The following is a 21,810-nucleotide window of genomic DNA, read 5'->3' on the forward strand; positions in this document are numbered from 1 at the left end:
CATATCCGTTTCCAAACACTAACAAAATGTATTATCTGAACAAAGATGTGGATGGAGCATTGTTTTTATGAAAGACCTCTGTGCCATCTCTGTTGAGTGCTATTTGTTGGCATTGCACTGAATATAAAGAATTTCATAATAACTATAATAAAAGATGGTTGTTGTGCAAGAAAATAATATCCTGGAGCTTATATGATAAATTTGACTGCTGATATATTTACATATCGGGAACAGGGCAAACACAAAGGGAGCTTTACTCCTTGCATAAATCATTAAGACTAGTTCAGATCCAAGTTTCTGTCTCTTTCTGGCAGAACAGCCCACACGCTGTGACTCAGTCTGCTTTTCACTCAGTTCTCTCTGACTGTGGAGAGAGATTTAGATAAAGATATACACTACATCCAAATTATAAACCCACAATAAAGAAAATGAAGGAAAAACATTTGTGCTTTTAAGAAGAGGACACCCTTCCATTCAGATTTATTTTTCAGTACATTTGAGAATCCCTTTGCATCTTATTGACAGTATTTATTTACATGATGCTTTCACATAAAAACCAAAAGAACATTCATGTGACATATAAGCACAACACAAACAGCACACCATCACTCAGCCATTTACAACTGCATTCAGCAGCATGGTTTTGTTGCATGGATTCAGGTCATCAACATAAATGAAATAGATAAAAACAGCAGTTCACATACCATTGTAACATACTGTATTCTACTAGGAAAATGAAACAAAACAAAAAAGGGCAAAAAAACAAAAACCATTCATGCATTTAAAGTGTTTTCACTTTACATAAGTGACTGCATGTTTCAAAGGTGAAAAAATAGATTTAATGTTAATTTAACTGATGACCGTGACATGTGCTTTTAATGCATCCAGTGGCTCCAGAGTTTCAGTGGCAACTCATGGTCCAATGGAGGAAGTCGTTTTAAAAGCTGAGAGAGAGCATGCTTTCTTGGACTGACAAAAATTCAAAGGAAACTGTTAAAATTAATCTACATTAAAGTTAAGAAATATTTCTGTTTGGCTTTAATAAAAAAACTACTCAAACCAGGCTTTGGTTAAAAATACAGCATGGTTTATCATGGAGTATTTACCTGCAGTGTTTTGCAGAAAACAGCAACACTTAAAGTAGCTTAATAGAGAAATTAATATAGCTGTGCTATTTCAGGGTTATGCTCCAGAGAATTCACAGTCCCCATCAAAAACAGAGCTTGCTTTACACCCTAATTATCTGGAGCAAAGAATGCTGTACCTGTGCAGAAAAGTGTAGCATGTGACTTCCTTACGGCTTTAACACTATGTCTGGTTTCTAAGCTACAATGCAGAAACATCACCTAAAATGCCAGTGAGTTACATTTCAAGTCAGTGAAGATTCTATTCATTCGAGAGTCTATAAAAAAATACTCAAAGCATGATGGAGAAACTGGTAACGCCTGGATTAGGTTTCACTCATAAATGACCTGCAGTATGTCCTTTATGTAATGTCTTTTATCAGCAGAAAATTGGAATTTAGAGTCAAAATTTGTGAATGGATTTTCTTTTATACAGCTGTTTGATTTTCTTCTGAATCTGACATAAAGAAACTAGTTATATTGTCCAACCAATCATGCGGTGCAGCATACTGCCGGTAGGGCAGGACTCATGCACGGAAAAACAGATTAGAGCAAAATTCAGCACTGTCAGATGGCATTTCACCTTTTATTCAGGAAGAATTTTGCAAGGTATTATTTATAACACGATAATCTACATGATTTATAATATTCCTGTCAGTTGTGCATTGCTGAGACCATTGGCGCTCAATCTCAGACCATCTGAACAGCTCAAATCTGCGCTTCTTACATGCTTTAAAGTGAGATCATTAAAAATTACTTTAAACCAGAGGGGACTTTAGAAGACAGCCATAAAAGCCATATCTTCATGAGCAGATTTGTTCCCCGTCCAGTGAGAAACCTTTGCAATGGGAAAATTATTTTGAGGTTCAATACAATCTAAAACTTTTTTAGAGATAATCACCATCACTCAACATCTTCAAGTAGTTTTTAGTGTACAGTGAATTGAATCAATAGACATTCATCTTTTTATTTGTTTTTTACATTTTGTCACCTTATAAACACAAACAGTAAACTCTATTGGGATATTATGTGATCAACATCAAGCAGCACAAAAATTCAGAGTGAAAATAAATACATTCAATTTTCCTATAATTCTGAGAGGGGTACATTGCATTTGTATTCAGCAATCGTTCTCTGATATGCATAAATAAACACCAGTCCAACCAGCTTATTACAAGTGTTCCTTGATTTGTTCAAAGGTTTGCTAGAAATCAAACAGCTTCTAGAGACCTTTACAGACCTCAAAGAGAAAGGGTATTTAAAAGGGGATACAAGTAGAGGAGAGAATTCAAACAACCGATCCTAATAGTGGCCTATGGAGGAGCTGCAGAGATGCATTACTCAGGCGCTGGATTCAGTTTATGCCTGCAACTAATGGTTATTTTGCTAACCGATTACTTTCTTTATATTTCTTTTCAATATGACTATTAATAATGGGACAGCAAAAGGTGCTTCAGAATACTAAATATACGATTTTTTTCCCTCCAGAATCTGAACCAATTGAAGTTAAATTTGTGCCATTAAAGGAATTTTAGATCAAGCATTATTTAGTATAAGCATATTTATTAACAACAACATTTTTTTTTTCAATCCTAAATGTAAAATGTTTGTATGTAATTTGAACAATTTGGATCAATAACCGCTGTGAGTCTATTCTACGTGTATATGGCATGTTTTAATGATTTAACGATTAATCTGTTACTAAATGAAATTCCACTTTGTACATTTGTTTGCCTTATAAGAGCAACAGGCAGAACACTAATGTTAAAGAAAGTCATATATTTTCTCATTTGGGTTTTACCAGATGCTAAGGGAAACAGCATTTGGTAGAAGTTCATCTGATCAGGAGAGATTATGGCTACAACCACACAAAGTGGAATAAGGTATCCGCATGAAAAAAAAATTAAAGTGTATATATGAAATCGCCTAGAGCTGACAAAGTTATAATAGGCATTGAAATACTTATGCCGTACCAGTGGGTGGTGCACTGCCATGCAGATAAAGAAGATAGAAGAAAGAAGGGAGAAGTAGGATATAAACTTTGGGCCTCAAGCAACTTTTTCATATTTTTGGAAATTTCTCTTACTTTTTCTCCTACTGTTGACTTCTATGAATGCGCCACATCAGATTTAACAAACGTTCTTAACTTCAGAAAATGATTCTCATAAACAAGAAGCTTAAATGAGTGCACATTCATGAGAACTACGAATCTGCATAATTACCTCACAAATAATGCCATAAGTAGGAGGGCTACAACTTTGCACGCTTGTCAGAAGGTGTTCATTCATTGAAATGGCATTTGAAAAACGTTATAGGTTCAAGGATCCAAGAGATCCAATCACATGAGCTGTGTATAAAGTGGTTAAACTGTACAGAAGTAAAAATAAAAAAAATAATAAAAAACATTTGATCTAAAAAAACTGTCAATGAAAACTACTAGTGGAGGCTAGAGGTGGAACATATGATGCAAATGCTTAATATCAGTTCTTTAACAAACACCACACCTTTAATAAAGGTGCACAGGTGTGCTGTACATCTCTAGACCACATCTACCATCTCTTCCTCCCACTCTCTATTTCATGCATAAACAGGAAAATGTTAACGGAGATACGCTAATTAAACAAATTCAGACTGACCCAAACATTCCACATTTCATGTACAAAGCTGTGATGCAGTGAAATTTAACTAAAAATATATATATAATAATCCAAAAAGGAAATATAAATATAAATAAATATAAATAGCATAAATAAATGCAGGTCTTACCATTACAAGTTTCAAGCAGCAAGTTGCTGATCTTTATTCTTAAGTTTTCATCCATTTTCTGTTCCACATGTTATTTCAATAGTAGCTCGTTCCTACATAGAGCTGACTGCACTTTCTTTTAATGAGAATAAAAAGAATTAAACCAGTGTCCCTTGGATACCGACATTTCAGCCGCAGGTTTAGTGACCGATAGTTCTGTCATCAGTGAATAAAATAGTAATTTATTATTGCAGAGTTGAATAATGTGTAATGATGTAACCTAATAAAATGGAACATTTCTTCTAAGTAAAAACAAATTTGGTCATTTAATGAAAAACTTGGTTTGGATAATAGCTGATTGATTGTGCAAGACTCCTACATCAAGTCTAGAGCCTGTAAAAAGTGTTCATACCTGAGCGAACATTAGAAATAGCAGAAAAATGGTGAATGTGGCAATTTATCTTAAATTGTACAAACTAATTTGTTTGTACAAACGGTTCTTGCATGAGGCCCAATGAATTCAGAGGAGAGAAAAAAGGTGTTTGTGTGTTCTGACAGAGGACCAACAAAAAAATGAACAGCGTTTACAAATATATATTGTAAAAAAAAAAAAAAAAAAAAAAACCTAACACCAAACCCTATGGACGTTCTTCTTTGTTTGGTGCCTGCATCTTAAGGGGTTGGGGAGGCATCGTTCACCAATGTGCAGAGACCCCACATGAGGCGGCTTCAGACTTGGTCACGCTTTGACCTAGTGTAGAATGTAGTCGGTTTCACTTTGTCATGTTGGGACAAGTAACCGACCAACAGACTTATCGTATACATTTATATCTAAAACAATGTTAGTAGTGCGATAGTCTGGGGATAAAGTTGAATACAAGTCAATCCTGGACTAAACTGAGGACGTAAAACATTTAAAGTTGATGCAAAATAACACCTTATAACAGGACAATGACCATAAACATATGGTCACATCTACTTTGTGTTGATCTACCACATTAAATCCCAATAAAATACAATGAAGTTTGTGGTTATAACCTCACAAAAAGAAAAGACAAGTCAAAGGTTCTCTCTCAGCATTATAACAACTTTGTATGTATTTATATTTAATTTTATTACTTTCTTGTAAGGGAGTCAGGTCAGTACAAATATCAATTGCTTGAATGGTGATTCAAAGATCACAACTGGCACAACAGAATGAAAACTGTTAAGAGAAGCTGGGACACAATATTAGTTGTAATTCATAGAGAGGTGATATTTTACACATCATTTTAACGTTTATAGTCAGTTAAGTGATTTCACTTAATTATTTTGTTCTTTTCTCTCTTCACAGATCAGTTTAGGAGACTTTGGAGGTGAAATTCAGTCAAAGATTGATCAAGCCAACAAAAAGTCCATCAAATGCAAATTCGCCTTATTTGAAGTTAATCCATTACATTCTTGGAGTCAGTCCGGTTTCTTTCTCCTGTCTCCCTTTTCTTGTCCTCAACCTTGACCCGTCTCCAGTCACTGTGGCTAATCTTGGCTACCAGAGGGTATTTTGGAAGAAAGGGCAGGAGAGGTGGATGGGGAAAAGGGGAAAAAAACTTTACATCCCCATAAAAGTTTCCTTAAAGTCTGCAAGTTTCAACTCTGCCTCCCAAAGGGGGTTTGTTCTCCTTCCAGGCTCCCAGGAGATAGAGAAAAGGAGGGTGCTTCTGCTATATGTGTCCTGGTTTAGAGAGGTAGGCAATGAGAGCTACCACCACGCCTACATAAACACCGGTGCCTATAGTGATGGCGAGGGCAGCAAGGAACAAAGCCCTCCGGGAGGCGATGTTGGCCAGCGGGAAATCTCCTTTGTTCACCGCCTTGGTGGTCTGGAAAAGAGAAATTGAAGGAAAGCAGATTTAGAGGTTGAGATTTTGTTTCCTGTGGACTAAAGAAGAAATAAATAAATGAACAAATAAAAATATATTTGGATAAAAGAAATGGTGTATTATTACAGGTAATGTGTTTTTCATGTCATTATGAAAAATAATGACATGAAAATAAATTAGTTGAAAGTTTTTTTCTCACAATCTTTTCTTGTTGCATTTTTTTTCAGTTGCAGTACCCTTTAATTTGTCCCAGTTAAGACAGCAGGTCATTTTGTTATTGCAGTTTGTCCAAATGCAGATCCTCTTTCTGGTGAATATTTTTTTACTCTAACAAAATTCTCTGGAAAAAAACAGTAACTACCCTGAAATGCCTTGGGACGGCCAAATTAATTTAGTCATCTAATGTTTCATGTGTTTTTATTCAGAGTAATTGGGTGTTTTTTTTTAGAATTGACATAATGAAGGAAAGAGGAATTACTCTATTATCTTGTTTCATTCTCCTTTTAAATTGTTTTGTCTTTTTCAACAAAACTGTTCTTTGCTAAATTAATTCTGTTCTGTTTAATTACAGTGTTGACACATATTTATGCGTCTGTTGTCCTAAGCTGATTGGATTCTGCAAGGTGAGGAGTGCATTCTGTTGCTACAACAGCCATAGTTTACTGTCTGTGTTTTAATGTATGAATCAAACTATACTGTGGAAGTGAAGCCAATTAAACTGTACGATGTAAGAATGCAAATGACCTTCATTGGTTGTTTGACTTCATTTTCACAACAATGTGAGATGTGTAGGAGTGAGTTGTGACTGGCCTTGGTATCAGTCATTGTTGGCCAGTTCTTGTGTAATGGGACTTTTATTTTTTTTTTGTTTTAGGATGGGAAGGAACTTTGTCTGTTTAGTGTTTTACACTACGATGTTGGAGGAGGTGGGTTTCTCTTTGTCGTTGATACAATACATTAGGAGTCTAAATACAATGCTACCTATAACACCTTAAGGACCCCAACCAAACTAAATCACTGATTACACTAAAGAAATGACACCATACTTAATCATATGATTTGATATGTTATGTGATTTTATTAAACCAGGTTAAAAAAACAAACAAACAAAAAAACTCATTAAGATTAAAATATCGTTTTCAAGAGGGACTTGGCCAATTTAGCTCATAGATGTCACCACAATCAACCGACTGTGAGAATCCTTTGGGAAGAAATTACTGTCACTCTTGGATGACACAACAGGGCTTTGAAAAGTTGAAAAGGTGTTGCAGGGGGATGTTGTAAGCTTGTGATCTGTACTGTACCTGATGGAGATGGCCAGAATATTAGGCACAAGTGGAAAAGCCCCAAGGACTATTAGGCTACAGAAGCTCATGTTCTGCATGGAAAAGGACATGGCTCAAGCATAACTGAGTGTTAAGTATCTTTATACACTGTTAATCATCTAGTACAATTAATATAATTCACTCCAAATCGTTTTGATTTAATGAAAAAGAAAAAAACACAATATAATACAATACGTATGATTCATTGTTATATAATTCAGTACCAACCAACTTCATCTTAATATGGTTAAATGCACAATAATATCATCCACATCTGAATATGCTGTTAACCATCTGACTCAGTGATGTCCACAACCAAAATTGAGTCTAATGTATCGTTTATTTAAGGAAATATTATAATATATAATGTGAACATTTATAAAATATTATGCACTGCTCAAAAAGGAAAACTCAAATAACACATCCTAGATCTAAATGAATAAAATATTCTCATTAAATACTTTGTTCTGTAAAAAGCTGAATGTGCTGAAAAGAAAGTCCCACAAAATAGTAATGCTACCTCTGTTGAGCACATGGAGGGGTGTGCGGCCCTGCAAAGAAATGCGGCCCCACACCATTACCCCCCGCTGCCAAACCGGTTATTGTGAAGGATGTTGCAGGGAGCAGATCACTCTCTACAGTGTCTTAAGACTGTCACGTCTGTCACATGTGCTCAGTGTAAACCTACATTCATCTGTGAAGAGCATAGTGTGCCATTGGTGAATTTGCCAATCCTATTGTTCTCTGGCAAATTCTAGGCATCCTGGATGGTGATGGGCTATGAGCACAATCCTCATCTGCGGATGTCGGGCCCTCATACTATCCTTCAGAAGTCAGTTTTTAACCATTTCTGCAGACACATATACATTTGTGGTCTGCTGGTGGTCATGTTCAAGGGCTCTGGCTGCTCCTCCTGTTCCTCTTTTCTCAAAGGCGGAGGTAGTGGTCCTGCTGCTGGGTTGTTGCCCTCCTACGATCTCCTATACCTCTCCTAATGTACTGGCCTGTCTCCTGGTAGCGCCTCCAGCCTTTGAACACTATGCTGACTGACACAGCAAACCTTCTTGCCAGAGCACGCATTGATGTTCCATCATGGATGAGTTTCACCATCTGAGCCACTTGTGTGGGTTGTAGAGTCTGTCTCATGCTACCACAAGTGTGAGGCATCACCAACATTCAAAGGTGACCAAAACATCAGCCAGAAAGCAAAAAGGTACTAAGAATTATGTGGTCCCCATCTGCAGAACCACTCCTTTATTGATAGTGTCTTGTTAATTGCTGATAATTTCCATCCGTTGTCTATTCCATTTACACAACAGCATGTGTAATCGAATGGCAATCAGAGTTGCTTCCTAAGTGCACAGTTTGATTTGACAGAAGTTTGATTTGATTGAAGTTATATTGTGTTGTTTACATGTTCCATTTATTTGGGCAGTGTATACTAAAATGCAATACAATATTGTACGATTAGATGTGATCTTATATCTAAATGACAACAGAAAAAGGAAATAATGCCTTGTGAAAAAATGTAGGTGACTTTGTATTATTATTCAACTAACACCAGTCTCAGGGAAGTATACAAAGTCTGCAGTGCAGCAAATATGACTCCTAGCAGCTTATCAGTCAGCCAAGAGCAGTAAACATTGTAGACAGAAGGAAAACAATCTAATAATTTACTGGCATTCACAGTGTACTTTATATTCTGAGTCTTTTGGATGAAAATACATATTTTAAAGGGGCCATAGAATGCAAAACTGAATTTAAATTTTTATAGATGAATAACAATAGTTCAGTGGATGAAATGGACGTACAGAGAAGTTCAAACCTCGTCGACACCTCCTTTCTCTGCAAATCTCACAATTCTAAACTTCCACCATAAAACAGGCAAATCCAAATGAAGCCCCGAGTTGAAGTAAACTCGGGGATGTTGCCTTATTTGGTTGTGGCCTGTACTTTTGTCATGCTCCTGGGCGGGGGGGTATGAAGTGTTGACTGTTGGGCTGCTGACTGGACCGGACCTCAGCAGAGAGCCATGAGCCGCCTGTCCTCAGCCGGAGGAGGGGGGCTGGGGGCCGGTTAGGCAAGCGGGGGGAAGCACGGGGCCGCTGGCGTCCAGGCTGCCGTCACCAGGTTGGGTTTGTGCACTTCATCCCCCGCTGGCTCCCTGCCCCTGTCCGCCGGGGTTCCCAGACTAGCCCCGGAGCTGACGGCTAAGTTCGAGTGCCCGGTGTGTCTCGACTACTTGCTGCACTGTAGTCGACCAAAATCCTGTACGAATTTGAAATTCCCCCTGGTAATTTTTTAGCTATGAAAAGTAGGGCATGTCCGGGAAAAAGAGGACGTCTGGTCACCCTACTATATCAACAATTTCGATGTTTCAGTAAGTGAGTGCTTGTTGCTATGATGCATCTTTGCTCAGCAGCTTCGCTCATTGAAAACCAACCAATCAGCGCACAGCTCATTTAAATATTAATGAGCATACACTAAAAGGAAGAAAACCTGTAGTTTCATTCTAGGGCTTTAACCAGGCTTGCGTTAGGGTGCATAGAACAGCAAATATGCCATTTTCAGCCCAACCAATCTTAGTCAACCTATATAATCAAACACCCTATATAATCTTTTTATGGCTCCTTTATCTAAAATATTTACAGGATATTGGCAAAATACATTCTCTGTTTCACACTGACCAGGTATGAGATTGGATCTGTACCTCTTGTCAGTTTTATTTGAGGAATAGGACATTTTTGACTTGCACGGTTTTCTATTTTACACTACCATGTTTTCAACAGCAAACTAATTTCGTATGCCTTCACAATAAAAGAAAATACAAGTTGCTGGTGTCCAAAACTGTTTTCAGTTTTTAAATATTTATGTAACAACTGCACCAAATATCATTAAATAATAAAATATACAAAACTACATTTATACTGTATCACTTTCAGGTAGGTGATGGTGTGTTTTTTCACTGTGTCCCAATCGTATCTTAAACATTAAAGGTATTGAGGAGGATTTTTGCGAATTTTTTAAAAGACTAAAAAATGCACATGCACAACTCCCAAGAGAGAGAATTAAACGGATGTGAGAACAAGCATGAGCCAATTTCTCCTTGTGCATTCTCTTTTTAAAAGTTGCTGTTTGTAACGCTCACACAAGCTTACTGTGCCCAAACGTCCGCCCTAACCCCTAAATCTCTCAATAACTATATAGAGTGGGGACTTTATATTGAAGTCAGTTACTGACCATTCTGACAGATGATCCCCATTGGTCACGTAACTCCTCCTCCTCCACTGCGTGGTGCCTGCGCTATCTTTGTTATTAGTCGCTGCGGTCGGTTAGAAACAGCCTATAGTGATAGCGGGCTGCTGTGACTGCAAATCCCATATTTCTCTCCACGCAGAGCATTCCTGGATATATCTGCCTCTTCTGAGGCCTTTTTTTTTTCTTCTCAAACACTTCATAGACACTTTTTCTCTAATGACCCTCGGCCATTTTCAAAGAACCGCGGTGAGAAAGGTGAGCTTCGTTGACTGTCTGAAACTGTAGCCCTTCCCAAATATACGCCTGAAAGTGTGCATGCGCAGAAAACATACCTAACGGAATAAACACGTAGGACGGCCTTACGTAAACATATAACCAGAATGATTGACAGTTAGGAGGACCACTTATTTAAATGATTGCCCGAATAAAAGATCGTCCTACATACCTTTAAAGGTATAGTGGAGAATTTTTGCAAATTTTTGAAAAGACCCACCCTCTCCACTAAAAAAAAAAGAAGCACATGCTCAACCCTGTACCAGCTCCCGAGAGGGAACGCCTATTAAACGCCTATTAATTGTTAACCAGAATGGTTGACAATTAGGAGGATCACTTATCTTTATGATCCGCCTGGAAAAAGAAAATTCTCCACTATACCTTTAAGGAATCTCTCATATGAGATTTAGTTGAATATCAAACAGATTTTAGCTAAGAGTAACAGCTTATAAATAAAAAACAAACAAAAAACAAAACAAAAAGGCAAACAACTGAAAGAGAAATATATTATTTTTCTTACTCTTGTAAAATGAAGCAAAAGAACAAAAAAAATAGCAAATTGTTCCTTCTACTATTCTAGGGTAAAGGAGACATACCTCTTGTTTCATCTAATGTGTGAAATCTAAAGGGTGTATCTGTTGTCATGAGATCGCGCATGTTTGGTCTCTCTCTTTAAGTAAAGATGATAGTTAAATGGAGAACTGCTCTCTCATGGATTTATAAGATTAAAGCTGTGAGCAACCAGTGCATGTCAATGCAACTCAGAGGATACCCTTGAGAGTAAAATGGTTAGAGGCTTTTAGAGCTTTATCTCTGCAACCTTGACAAAATAACTGAAATGGGGTGTCATAGAAAAAAAGATAACATCTCATTCTTGGATGTATGGAGGCTCAGTTTTGTGCTGTCAAAAGTCAGTGCAGGAAGGTTACCAGGTTTTTCAACCAAATAACACAAAAAGAAGAAGGTCTCTGTCTCTAAAATTAATTGTTTCTTAACTTCCCTTAACACAGACACACTTTAACCGCTCAACAATAATTAGTCAATTCATTTTTATTCATTGTGATGAGTTGTATGCCATAATCTAATTTCAGGGGTGTTATATTTGCATAATCGTGAGAGGAATCAGTGCTGTCCCTCAGCCCCACACATTCAACCACAGCTGAATCAGAGCTGAGAAAGAAATTTATCTGCAGCAAACACAAACCCCACCTAATTAGTGTCAGATTAATTTAGACTTAATACTACTTCATAATCTGAAGTCAAAAAATGTCAGGTAAGTAGGGTAGTTTAGTCATTATCAGTTGTTGTGTTTGGGCCTTTTTTTCTTTTAAAACAAATCCTGGATTAATAAAAGCATTACAATGGATTTAACTTTTTTTTTAATTTTTTTAAACAACAGTTTCCCAATATAAGAGATGTGTTTAAAAGCACATCCTTTTTGTGTTTGTTTATTAGCTGCTGCTGTGACTCAATTTCTCTCCAGAAGCTCTCTATTTGACTAAACATGACCTTCTAGAAGAGCAGCACCACTATTGATCGACCATCTACAGACCATTACAGTCGCTAACAGGTTTGTTTGTCAATGTTCTGATGGAAAAGGTGGGGTGGATCTGCAACCTCTAATATCTTTCACACTCCTTAGCTTTTTCCATTACTATTATTATTAACAGAAAAACACAGATATGGAATATTAACTCTAAAAAAAGAAACAGCTGCTCGCTTATCCTTAGTTCTTCCATGACTTTTCTGTTTCTAAATATGACATAAAACAATTGAGATTTTATTTTACGTATCTCAGTTTTAAAGTTAGGGTTACCTTATTGGTTTGTGGCTAAAAAAAACAGAGGATCCTGAATTTAGTTTGCTGCCTGAATAAAAAAACCAAAAAAAAAACAATCACAGTGATATATATATATATATATATATATATATATATATATATATATATATATATATATATATATATATATATATATATATATATATATGTCAGCAGGATGCTATCTTTTTTAATACTGTAAAAAATTAGTTCTTAAATCGATATTGTTCAACACAAAATTCAACCTAAAACCCCCAGACTGCAACCTCTTTATAGGACCATATATGCATATATTCATCTAAAAAAATTAAACACAGTCATATAGACCTAAATAAAACATTTTTCATTTGTTTTACTTCCTGAAAAAAGGGATGAAATGAAGACAGTGAAGGAAAATACTCAGGTATGACATAAACTAATTTAAAACTCCCCCTATGTTCTTTTTCATGACGGCTCCTTGAGATACACCTTCTAAAGCAGGAGACTGGCAGAAAAGAAAAACCTTGTACTTTAAGGCTGCCACGATGTTCTCATAATTACTTAGAAGGAATCAAATTAGCTCCTGACAAGATAATTCACTGACTGACTTGAAGCCGTTGCCTCCGAAGATAAGATGGTTAAATGTTTAAACTTTATCATCTAAGGCAATTTAGTAAAACTGCTGTCAATCTATAGCAAATGTGTGGGTACAGTGCCTGGTTTTAAATTGGCTTTTGTGTGCATGTGGGTTTGCTAATGATATCCCTTAAATGTATTACGCCTGCTGGTGCATGGGAAAGAATTGGTTAGTGGCAAGACAGCAACTGGACTTTGTCCTCTCTATTTAACGTGGCATCATTGGATCTGTTTCCTGCAAACCATGAGAAAGGAAGGAAGCATTTTGCTAATCTTAATGGTTAAAACTCAGATGCTGTGAGGTCACATATGTGTACTTGTTTTAAGAGGAACATAAAATTTATAAATAACGCTGGGAGAAATATTGTTGTTCACAGTCAATTTTAAGATCTTTATTTGTAAAATATATATTGGCTAAGAGATCATTTGATCATGTAAAGATGCAGAAAAAGCTGAAAGAAGAAAACAAAGTTTAATAAAATCAGACCTTCACCATAGGTCCCTGAGCAACACCAAGAATCCTTGCCTGCAGCTGCAAGTTACTTACTGCCTGTTAAGGGATAAGTTAAATGCAGAGGACATCTTTTCTTGTACTGTACATGCAAAGGTGATTAATATACGAATGTGGCCAAAATTGTTGGTGCCCCTCGTGTATTGAAAGAAAAACCCACAATGGTCACAGAAATAAGTTGAATCTGACAAAAGTAACAATAAATACAAATTCTATAAAAAAACAACTAATGAAAGTCAAACATTACTTTTCAACCATGCTTCAACAAAATGATGTAAAAAAAAAAAAAACATAAACCAAAAAAGCAGGCATGGACAAAAATGATGGCACCTTTAACCGAATATTCTGCTGCAAAACCTTTTCAGGCAATCTCTGCAAGGAAATGATTGCTAAGCCTTCTGCTACTCTCAGCAGGTATTTTGGTCCTCTCCTCATGAGCAAACTGCTCCAGTTGTCTTAGGTTGTAATGGGGCCTTTACAGATGGCCTGGTTTAGCTCCTTTCAAAGATGCTCATTAAGATGTTAGGGCTCATAGAAGGCTATTTCAGAATAGTCCAATGTTTTCCTCTTAGGCATTCCTGAGTGTCTTTAGTTGTATTATGGGTCATTATCATGTTAAAGATCCATAACCTGTGACTGAAACCAAGCTTTCTGACACTGGGATGCACAATTCCTTCCATAATCCCTTAATCTTGAATTGTGAGATTTAATTGTACCCTGCAGAGACTCAAGGCACCCTTTGTTGGATGAAGGAATGTGACAATGTTCTTTGCTTCATTTTCCCTCTATGAACATAGAGCTGATGTGCCTTGGCAAAAAGCTCAGTTGTGGTCTCATCTGTCCATAGGACATTTCCCCAGAAGCATTGAAATATATAGTTTGGCAAATAGGTAATATCGTCCAGCCCTGGTACAACTGTAGTCGCAGAAAAATCAAGCTGTTTGGAGATGGTCTTATAGCCTTTACCTTTAACAGGCTTGTTAAAAAATGTCTTGATGTTTTTTCTGTTGAGTGTGGTACACACCATGTCACCAAACCGCACAGTAACCTATATAGTGGCTACCTGTAGCCCTATATATAGGCCCACTGACTGATTACAAGGTTGTAGATACCTGTGATGCTAATTAGTGGAAACATTTTAATCTTAAATGTCCAATTGTTAGTGTTGGGCAAGTAGTGACTAGTTATAGTTACTATTATTTTCTTAAAAATGTTACTTATTACTCAGTTACTGCTCAGTGAAAGAAACTCAATACTAGCCAAAGTAGCTGTGGAGTTTCTTTTAATAATAAGTGTCAATGAATTTGGAAAACTTTTTGTAATTGAAATTCTAAATACAGCTAGTGGTTTAGTTATGGAATATTAGGTGTTTGTTATTAATCAATAGAATTAACCAGAGGTAACATTTTCTATGTTTCTCATTTTTCTGAGAGCAGTTTGTTTCTATTTTGTCTGTCCCATCTGACAGACAACATCATGTTGACCCGACTCTTTTCATTTCCTGTTGACTTCAAAAGAACACGATAACCTCTCACCTGTCACCTCAAATTGTAGATATTTTATAATTGGTTTATAATGCCAAAAAATGGGGGTTTGGTCAGCATTTCCCATCTGATCGAGGGGATATGAGTGTTTTTCTTCCCAAACCAATCACGTTTTTCTAAAACACAGCAGCTTCTCTCCAAAGTCTTCAAGGATGGCCTTGGCAAGGCTGCTTTTGTGACGTACTGCAAAGCCTCAATGACGCATCATTCTCTTGAACCAGTCAACACTGGATTCTGCATCATTTCATATTATTTTGCTTCATTAACCACCATTATCATGAAATTAGCACCATAACTCTGGCTCTTCTGACCCTCTTTGCTAAGGACAATCACCATCTCACTCCATTTTTTTCTCCCTAAGCCAGAGGTTCCCCTGAATTTGTAAGCACTGCGGAGCATCCTCAGAGCCTCCGCAGAGCACACATGCTGCAGTTTTTGCCAAGCCCCCTATTCCAGACCCGAGCGTTTCAGAGCAGAGCGCTTCAGAGCAGGTGGACTTGCTCTTTATCTGGTCACCTTTCCTTTCCGCCTGTGGCTGTGGAAGCTCATTGGTAGAATTCTCTTATGACAGAAAGAAGGCCGACGATTCACATCATTCCGTCATCCGATCATTCTTTTTTGTTTTATATTTAAAAAACAAATGAGTCATGTCGTATAAAATACTGTGTTTTTCCACCTTCCAAATGAACATGTAATGGTCCCAGGTAGTGTTTCAGAGTAAAATGCGACGGTCTTCACATGTAGCATTTAATTTTGAAACTCCACCAGATCCAATTTGCTTCTTAATAACCTACTTCCTGCCTGATAGTCCAGTCTGCTCCAGACTTACATGGAGTTAAAGCCTCAAGCTTCTGGGACGCTTCAAGGACCATCTGCGGCATGCTGGGTGGAACCCCTCCAACCGACTAAAGTGGCTGTGATTAACCGTGTCAGAGGACCGTGTCAGAGGACCGTATACTCGGTCCAGATGATCTGAAGTCAGTCTTTCCCTGTTGCGATTATTAGAAGACACCTGCCACCAAAATTTTGGGCCCCCTGCTGTTGCCGTTGTGTAACGACCACAGACAGATAACCGCATGCGTTATTATTTAAATGCAATTAGAAAGCAAACTCACTCTATTTTCAATAGATAAAAAAAGTCCCATATTCACATCTACAGTACATTGTGGGTTCTACTGCAGATTGCACACAAGATAACACCTATTGTTATGTGTTGCTGCTCAGGAATAAAATGTAGATGGACCCTTGGAAGCTACATGTTGAGAAGATGATAATTTAACTAAAGATAAATAAATGGAACAGAACTTAGATGGACAAGATGGGTACTGTTAGATTAACAGGATAATTACAACTGAAATACGACTGAAATGAAATCTATACCAATATAGGGAAAGAATGACTGAAAGAAAGTACAGTATAAAATAATCAGTAGAATTAAAGCAGATAATATCTAGCAAAATTCAGCAAACATATCAGGCAGATTAAATAACAGAATATAAGATTAAAGCAAGACAAAAAACAATACTTCTAAAGTAAAGAATTAATAATAGTAAGGAAAAAAAAAATAAATAAAGATAAACTATCAAACAAAATAATCAAAACTCAAAACAACCCAAATTAAGACGTCTAGATATTTGTCAATGGTTTCAAAGTCCAAATACTGTAGATGTTATCCACTGAAGCTGAAATGGAGAAACTTTTTGAGAGGGGAAGAAATTAATTGTAATTTTTTTTGTGGTAAAAAGTTAGGAAGGCTATTATAATTACTAGATGAAACAGTTAAAATGCTCTGTAAATATGTAAAAAAGAAATCAAAAATTCTGTTTGTGCCTTTGTCTACCTTGTTTTTTTTCCTCTTAACTGCTGCAAAGAAGCTTAAAACAAGTCTGTTTAATGTTTCTAAGACCTCAACAATTTTTACACTTTGAAACATCTTTAATTGGGTTCATCTTTAATGCTCTTGAGAATGGCAACAGTTCAAAGGGTCTTTTTCACCTAAGGATTTTGAAAGCCTCTTTCCTTGGTGTTCAGAGATAGAGCCTTAAAAGTGATTTATGTACTTGCTCTAAAAGAGGCTCTCATCGTGTTTACAGAGCATCAACCTTATAGATTGGCCTTGAGTTATTGATGGCTAGCTTAATAAAAATTGGCCTTGTATTAGGACCGTCAGCTGCAAGGTTTTTACTGGTTGTGATGGTCCTTAATCTTCTGGTAATGACTCACACATCACAGAATAACTGTGAATGTTCATGTGTGCAGACAAATGTATGAAAACGTGTGTATTTTTGTGCGTTTGGTAGCATGTGATGTTGGACCTTGACAAACAGATGCTGCACCATTCATGTGTAACGGACTATAAAGGCATGCTTGTATGTGTGTATAAATGTGTGTGGACTCACCCCCTGTGAGAAGTAAAAGGCTGCTATCCCCAAAGGCCAGAAACAGCAGAGCATGGAGAATATAGCCAGGCCAAGGTGGTCTCGTGGTGGAACAACTATGAAGTTATCTTCACTCTCACTGTCACTGGAGCAGTCTGTCTGTAGAGAGAACAAGGTCATAGCAGACTTCTATTTTAGGTATCATTCAATCATTGAGAAATTTCAAAGCTGACAAGCAGTAAAATGCCAATAAATAAAGAGATGTAAACATCTATACATATATATATATACATTTTACTGTAATATCAATGGCTTAATCATTGCAGCTACAATAGGAATAACTGTTTTCTATAAAAGCATATCATGTTAAATACTATTATGTAAAACTTGCTCATTTAAATATAATAGGGCCGTCAAACCAAAGCCTTCAAGTCAAGGTTATTATACCAGATTATACCAGAATCTTAAAGGAATTAACCTGTCCCTATATTTATGGCTAATAATTAAGTAGGATTAAAAAGTTTGCAACAGCAGTTTGCATCTTGTAAAAAATTAAACAAAGGGAAACATTTTTTTCTTTCTCCTTTTTGGAGTGCTGAATTTTAGTGGAAGCTGCCTAGGTCTACAAATGTCTCCACCACGAAGTGCTTCAGATTTGCAGAATTTCTCTAGCTCTTAAAGCTAAATAATGCTGCCTTGTAAAAGTATCTGTTTAACTTGCATATTTTGCTGATATAGCTACAAAGTTATTACATAATTGTGAGATGGAAGAAATATTGTGAAAAGCATGTTATGCATTTATGTTAAACTCTCTACTCTGTTACGCTAAATAAAATCCTGGATAACCAACTGTTTTAAATAGTTAACAGAATGACAGTGCTTTATTTCATCTCAATATAAATCTTGATCTTTAAAGTTAACTGTAATGAAACGTGATTCTACAAAATTAATTGGGAGTAGTAACTTATTAAGCACCTCCCAAAGGCTATTGGTCTTACTAGATTTTATCTGGGGGCATCAGAGTGAAGGGCTTGCTTTAATATAAGTAACAAAAAAAAAAAAAGCAAGATGTTGCTTTTTCTTTCATATCAATATTATGCTCTGCTTTGGGTTGGTGTATATTTTGAAATGTCAAAAATGTCTATAAAATACATGAAATGTCGTAGGTGTCATTTTAAAAGGTATGAAAAGATTTAGGGTTTTTCATCATATTTGAAAGGTACTGTAACCATTTCCTAAGAACAGACAAATAGACAAATTGCCCTCATTACCAACCAATATGCAGCACATTATGATAAAAGTTCCAAATATCAAATTCTTAGTTTTTTTGTGGAAAGACATATTACAGATAAATGTATTTGGAATATATGGTTAATATCTAGGTAGGTGGGTGGAAAAACTACCAGATTTGACTGTAAGAAGTGACAGATGGTCTTGTCTTTTGCATTATAATAATGTGTGAATAGGTAGAAGTAATTTTCAAGCCGACTGAGTGAAGGAAGAATCTCCATTCCTTGAAAAGTCATTTGTGTAATGAGAAACAAAACATGTCACTGTTTTTGGGATTGTTTGCTTCCGTAAAATGTCACAGCTCATATTCATGGACTTTTTGTGATGGCCCATTAGGTTTCCATTAGTTTTGATATATGCAGAATCCCACATTTTGGCTTCTAAACAACAGATGGTATCAAAAAAGGATACGCTTGAAAGTATCCTCCATTTCAGATGTGAAATACTTATAAATCAAACACCTCGAACCCTAAAGCTTTATGAAACTATTTCACGCTCCACACAATATTCCTCACATAGAGCTGCAGTGCTTCCAGCAAAAGAAAAAAAAGAAATCACCACCTCTTTTTAGGAGATTGCAGATGCTCAAACTTCATCCTGAGCAGACATTATCAGTATGTGCCACCATCTACAGAGCCATATACAATGACCATGACATCTTTTAATTTACTCACACATAAACCTATCATCAAAGGCAAGTCCAAAACCCGATTTATTTTCAGTGGTTGTGGTAATGAAAGGAAATTGCAGATTGAGGTCACCGTTTCTATATGAGACTTTAAGCTGCATTCTTCCTACATTATCCTGTTTGACGGCTGATGCAGCAAGAGGATGGAAGGTTGAAAATAAATGACAAAAAAATGTCAAGGTTATTGAGACAAAGTAGCCTCATAAACTATTGGATAATGAAATTAGATAAAATGAAAAAGGGAAACATGGGATAAAAAGTAACCAGCATTTATGGTCTAAGTAAGGGAGTCTACATTATAGAGCCTTTGAGGACAGACGTGTTTGGGTAATTTCATTAGGCTCATTCTTTTCTGTTTTGTATGATGTTATCTAAAGAATTTGTAGAGATGTATCCTAAAGGCTACTCATTTTCAGAGTATGTCAAGCTCAGGTTCAGTGTTGTTAGCAATTTCAAGCTTTTGCTACAATTACTTATCTTGATTTAAGTAATAAACTCTAAACAGTTCATGTAACTGCCAAAGAAGCTAATACCCAAAGCAGGCTGCTGCCACGACCATTTTTACCATGGCAACGGTGATTGTTTGGTGTGATTTTTATTTGTCTTTCTGATTATATGGCATAAATGCTGACATTTGGTCCCATTTATCCTGTCCTGTTAATTGTCACCCAAACGGTGTCTTTGCAGCTCATTCCGATTTATTTTAATCTGCTTATTTAGCCTTTATTTGAATTGTTAAGTAATTAATTACAAATTCTTATTTACAGTAATGTCAGTACAGGAAGTTAAAGACATTTTCATTACAACCATTTACAACTGTGCAATTTATAATAAATAAGAATAACATTATAATCATAAAAACAACACAGTAAAAACCAATAAATAACTAAAATATAAACAAAACCTTAAGAATTGTAGCTGTAGGCTTCAAAAAACATATTGGTTCAAGCTCTGCTGCTGATGCAAAGATCCTCTGTTTTAAGTGTTTTTTTGAAGCTCATTCCAGGCAATCAGCCCAGAACTACATGGGAGGAGCTGGTCAATGACCTGGAAAGCGCTGGGACCACCGTTTCCAAGGTTACTGTTGGTAATACATTAAGACGTCATGGTCTGAAACCAGCACATGTCAAGGCCCATCATAAGTTTGCCAATGATCCAGATTAGTCATGGGAGAAAGTCATGTGGTCAGATGAGACAAAAATTGAATTTTTTTGTCATAATTCCACTAAGCATGTTTTGAGGAAGCAGAATGATGAGAACAATCCCAAGAACACCATCCCTACTGGGAAGCAAGGGGGTGATAGCACATGTGGTGTTTTTCAGCACACGGGACAAGGTGACTGCCCTGGAGGACCAATCCTGCCATGATTAAAGATACACACAGAAATAAATAAAGTACTTAATAACATAACATTTCTTGAAGAAGTAGCTAATATGAATTTGTGTGCCATTAAATATGATAAAATGATATAAATTTGATATTTCTTCAACAATTGATCAATTATTCATTTAAAATTATAAATTTTAACTTCCACTTTTAATTCTACTTTTCTTCTTGCTTTTAAAATAACTTATTTTTAACTAATTTATTTTCTGTTATACATTTTTTTTTATGTTTGAAAGCATCAAGTGCTTTTTTCATGTTTGTGTATTTATTGCAAGTATTTTTGGGGGTTTTTTGCGCCGGATTTCCTCCGCAACAGTTTTTAGTTTCATATTTATTCACACCAAGGCGAGGAGGACCAGGGCCATGTGTTGCGAGATTCCGGGGAAGAACCTCCTTCTCTCAGTTAGAGCATTTAAGATGGGTCGAGGCTGGGTCTTCCAACATGACAATGACCCGAAGCATACAGCCAGCATAACCAAGGAATGGCTCTTTAAGAAGCATATCAAGATTCTGGCGAGCTCTAGCCAGTGTAAAGACCTAAACCCAATAGAGAATCTTTGGAGGAAGCTCAAACTCTGTGTTTCTTAGTGACAGCCCAGAAACCTGACTGATCTAGAGAAGATCAGTCAGGTAAGCCAGTAAAATGGTTATTTGGCCATACTTTCAGTTGTTTCCAATGTGCTTGCTTTTTATCTAATCACCTTATCTGTTTTCTATTTTGTTTTTTTGATATCTTTCTAATTCAGTGCTCATATATACTGTATTATGAGTATTAATTAACTGTATGAAAATAAAATATAAAATAAATCCACTTTGCTTCTCAATATCTTGCTCCCTGCCTGACCAACCTGCTCTTGAGTGCATCCAAAATAGAGTAGCCACATCTACTTAAAAAGCAAAAACTGGCGCACTTTAATGCTTCAGAAATGCATCTCAGAGCACCCGATGGAACAGTTGCTGCGATCAGCTGCACTGCTTCCATATCCAGTGAAAG

At 36.5% G+C, this 21,810-nt stretch overlaps 1 protein-coding gene across 1 annotated transcript in view; it reads right to left on the reverse strand.

The window, feature by feature from the left end:
* Positions 1-453: 453 nt before the first annotated feature.
* Positions 454-21,810, reverse strand: part of LOC107088463 (synapse differentiation-inducing gene protein 1-like) — a 53,127-nt gene continuing 31,770 nt past the window's right edge. Inside the window, exons 3-4 of the mRNA XM_015380645.1 lie at positions 17,473-17,610; positions 454-5,728 (exon numbers count right to left, since the gene is read on the reverse strand). Of these exons, the coding sequence (XP_015236131.1) occupies positions 5,570-5,728; positions 17,473-17,610 (297 nt within the window). The 3' untranslated portion in view covers positions 454-5,569. The remainder of the gene's footprint in view (positions 5,729-17,472; positions 17,611-21,810) is intronic.

Source organism: Cyprinodon variegatus, unplaced genomic scaffold, assembly GCF_000732505.1.
Source record: "Cyprinodon variegatus isolate N-32 unplaced genomic scaffold, C_variegatus-1.0 Scaffold219, whole genome shotgun sequence".
NCBI classification, from domain to species: Eukaryota; Metazoa; Chordata; class Actinopteri; order Cyprinodontiformes; family Cyprinodontidae; genus Cyprinodon; species Cyprinodon variegatus.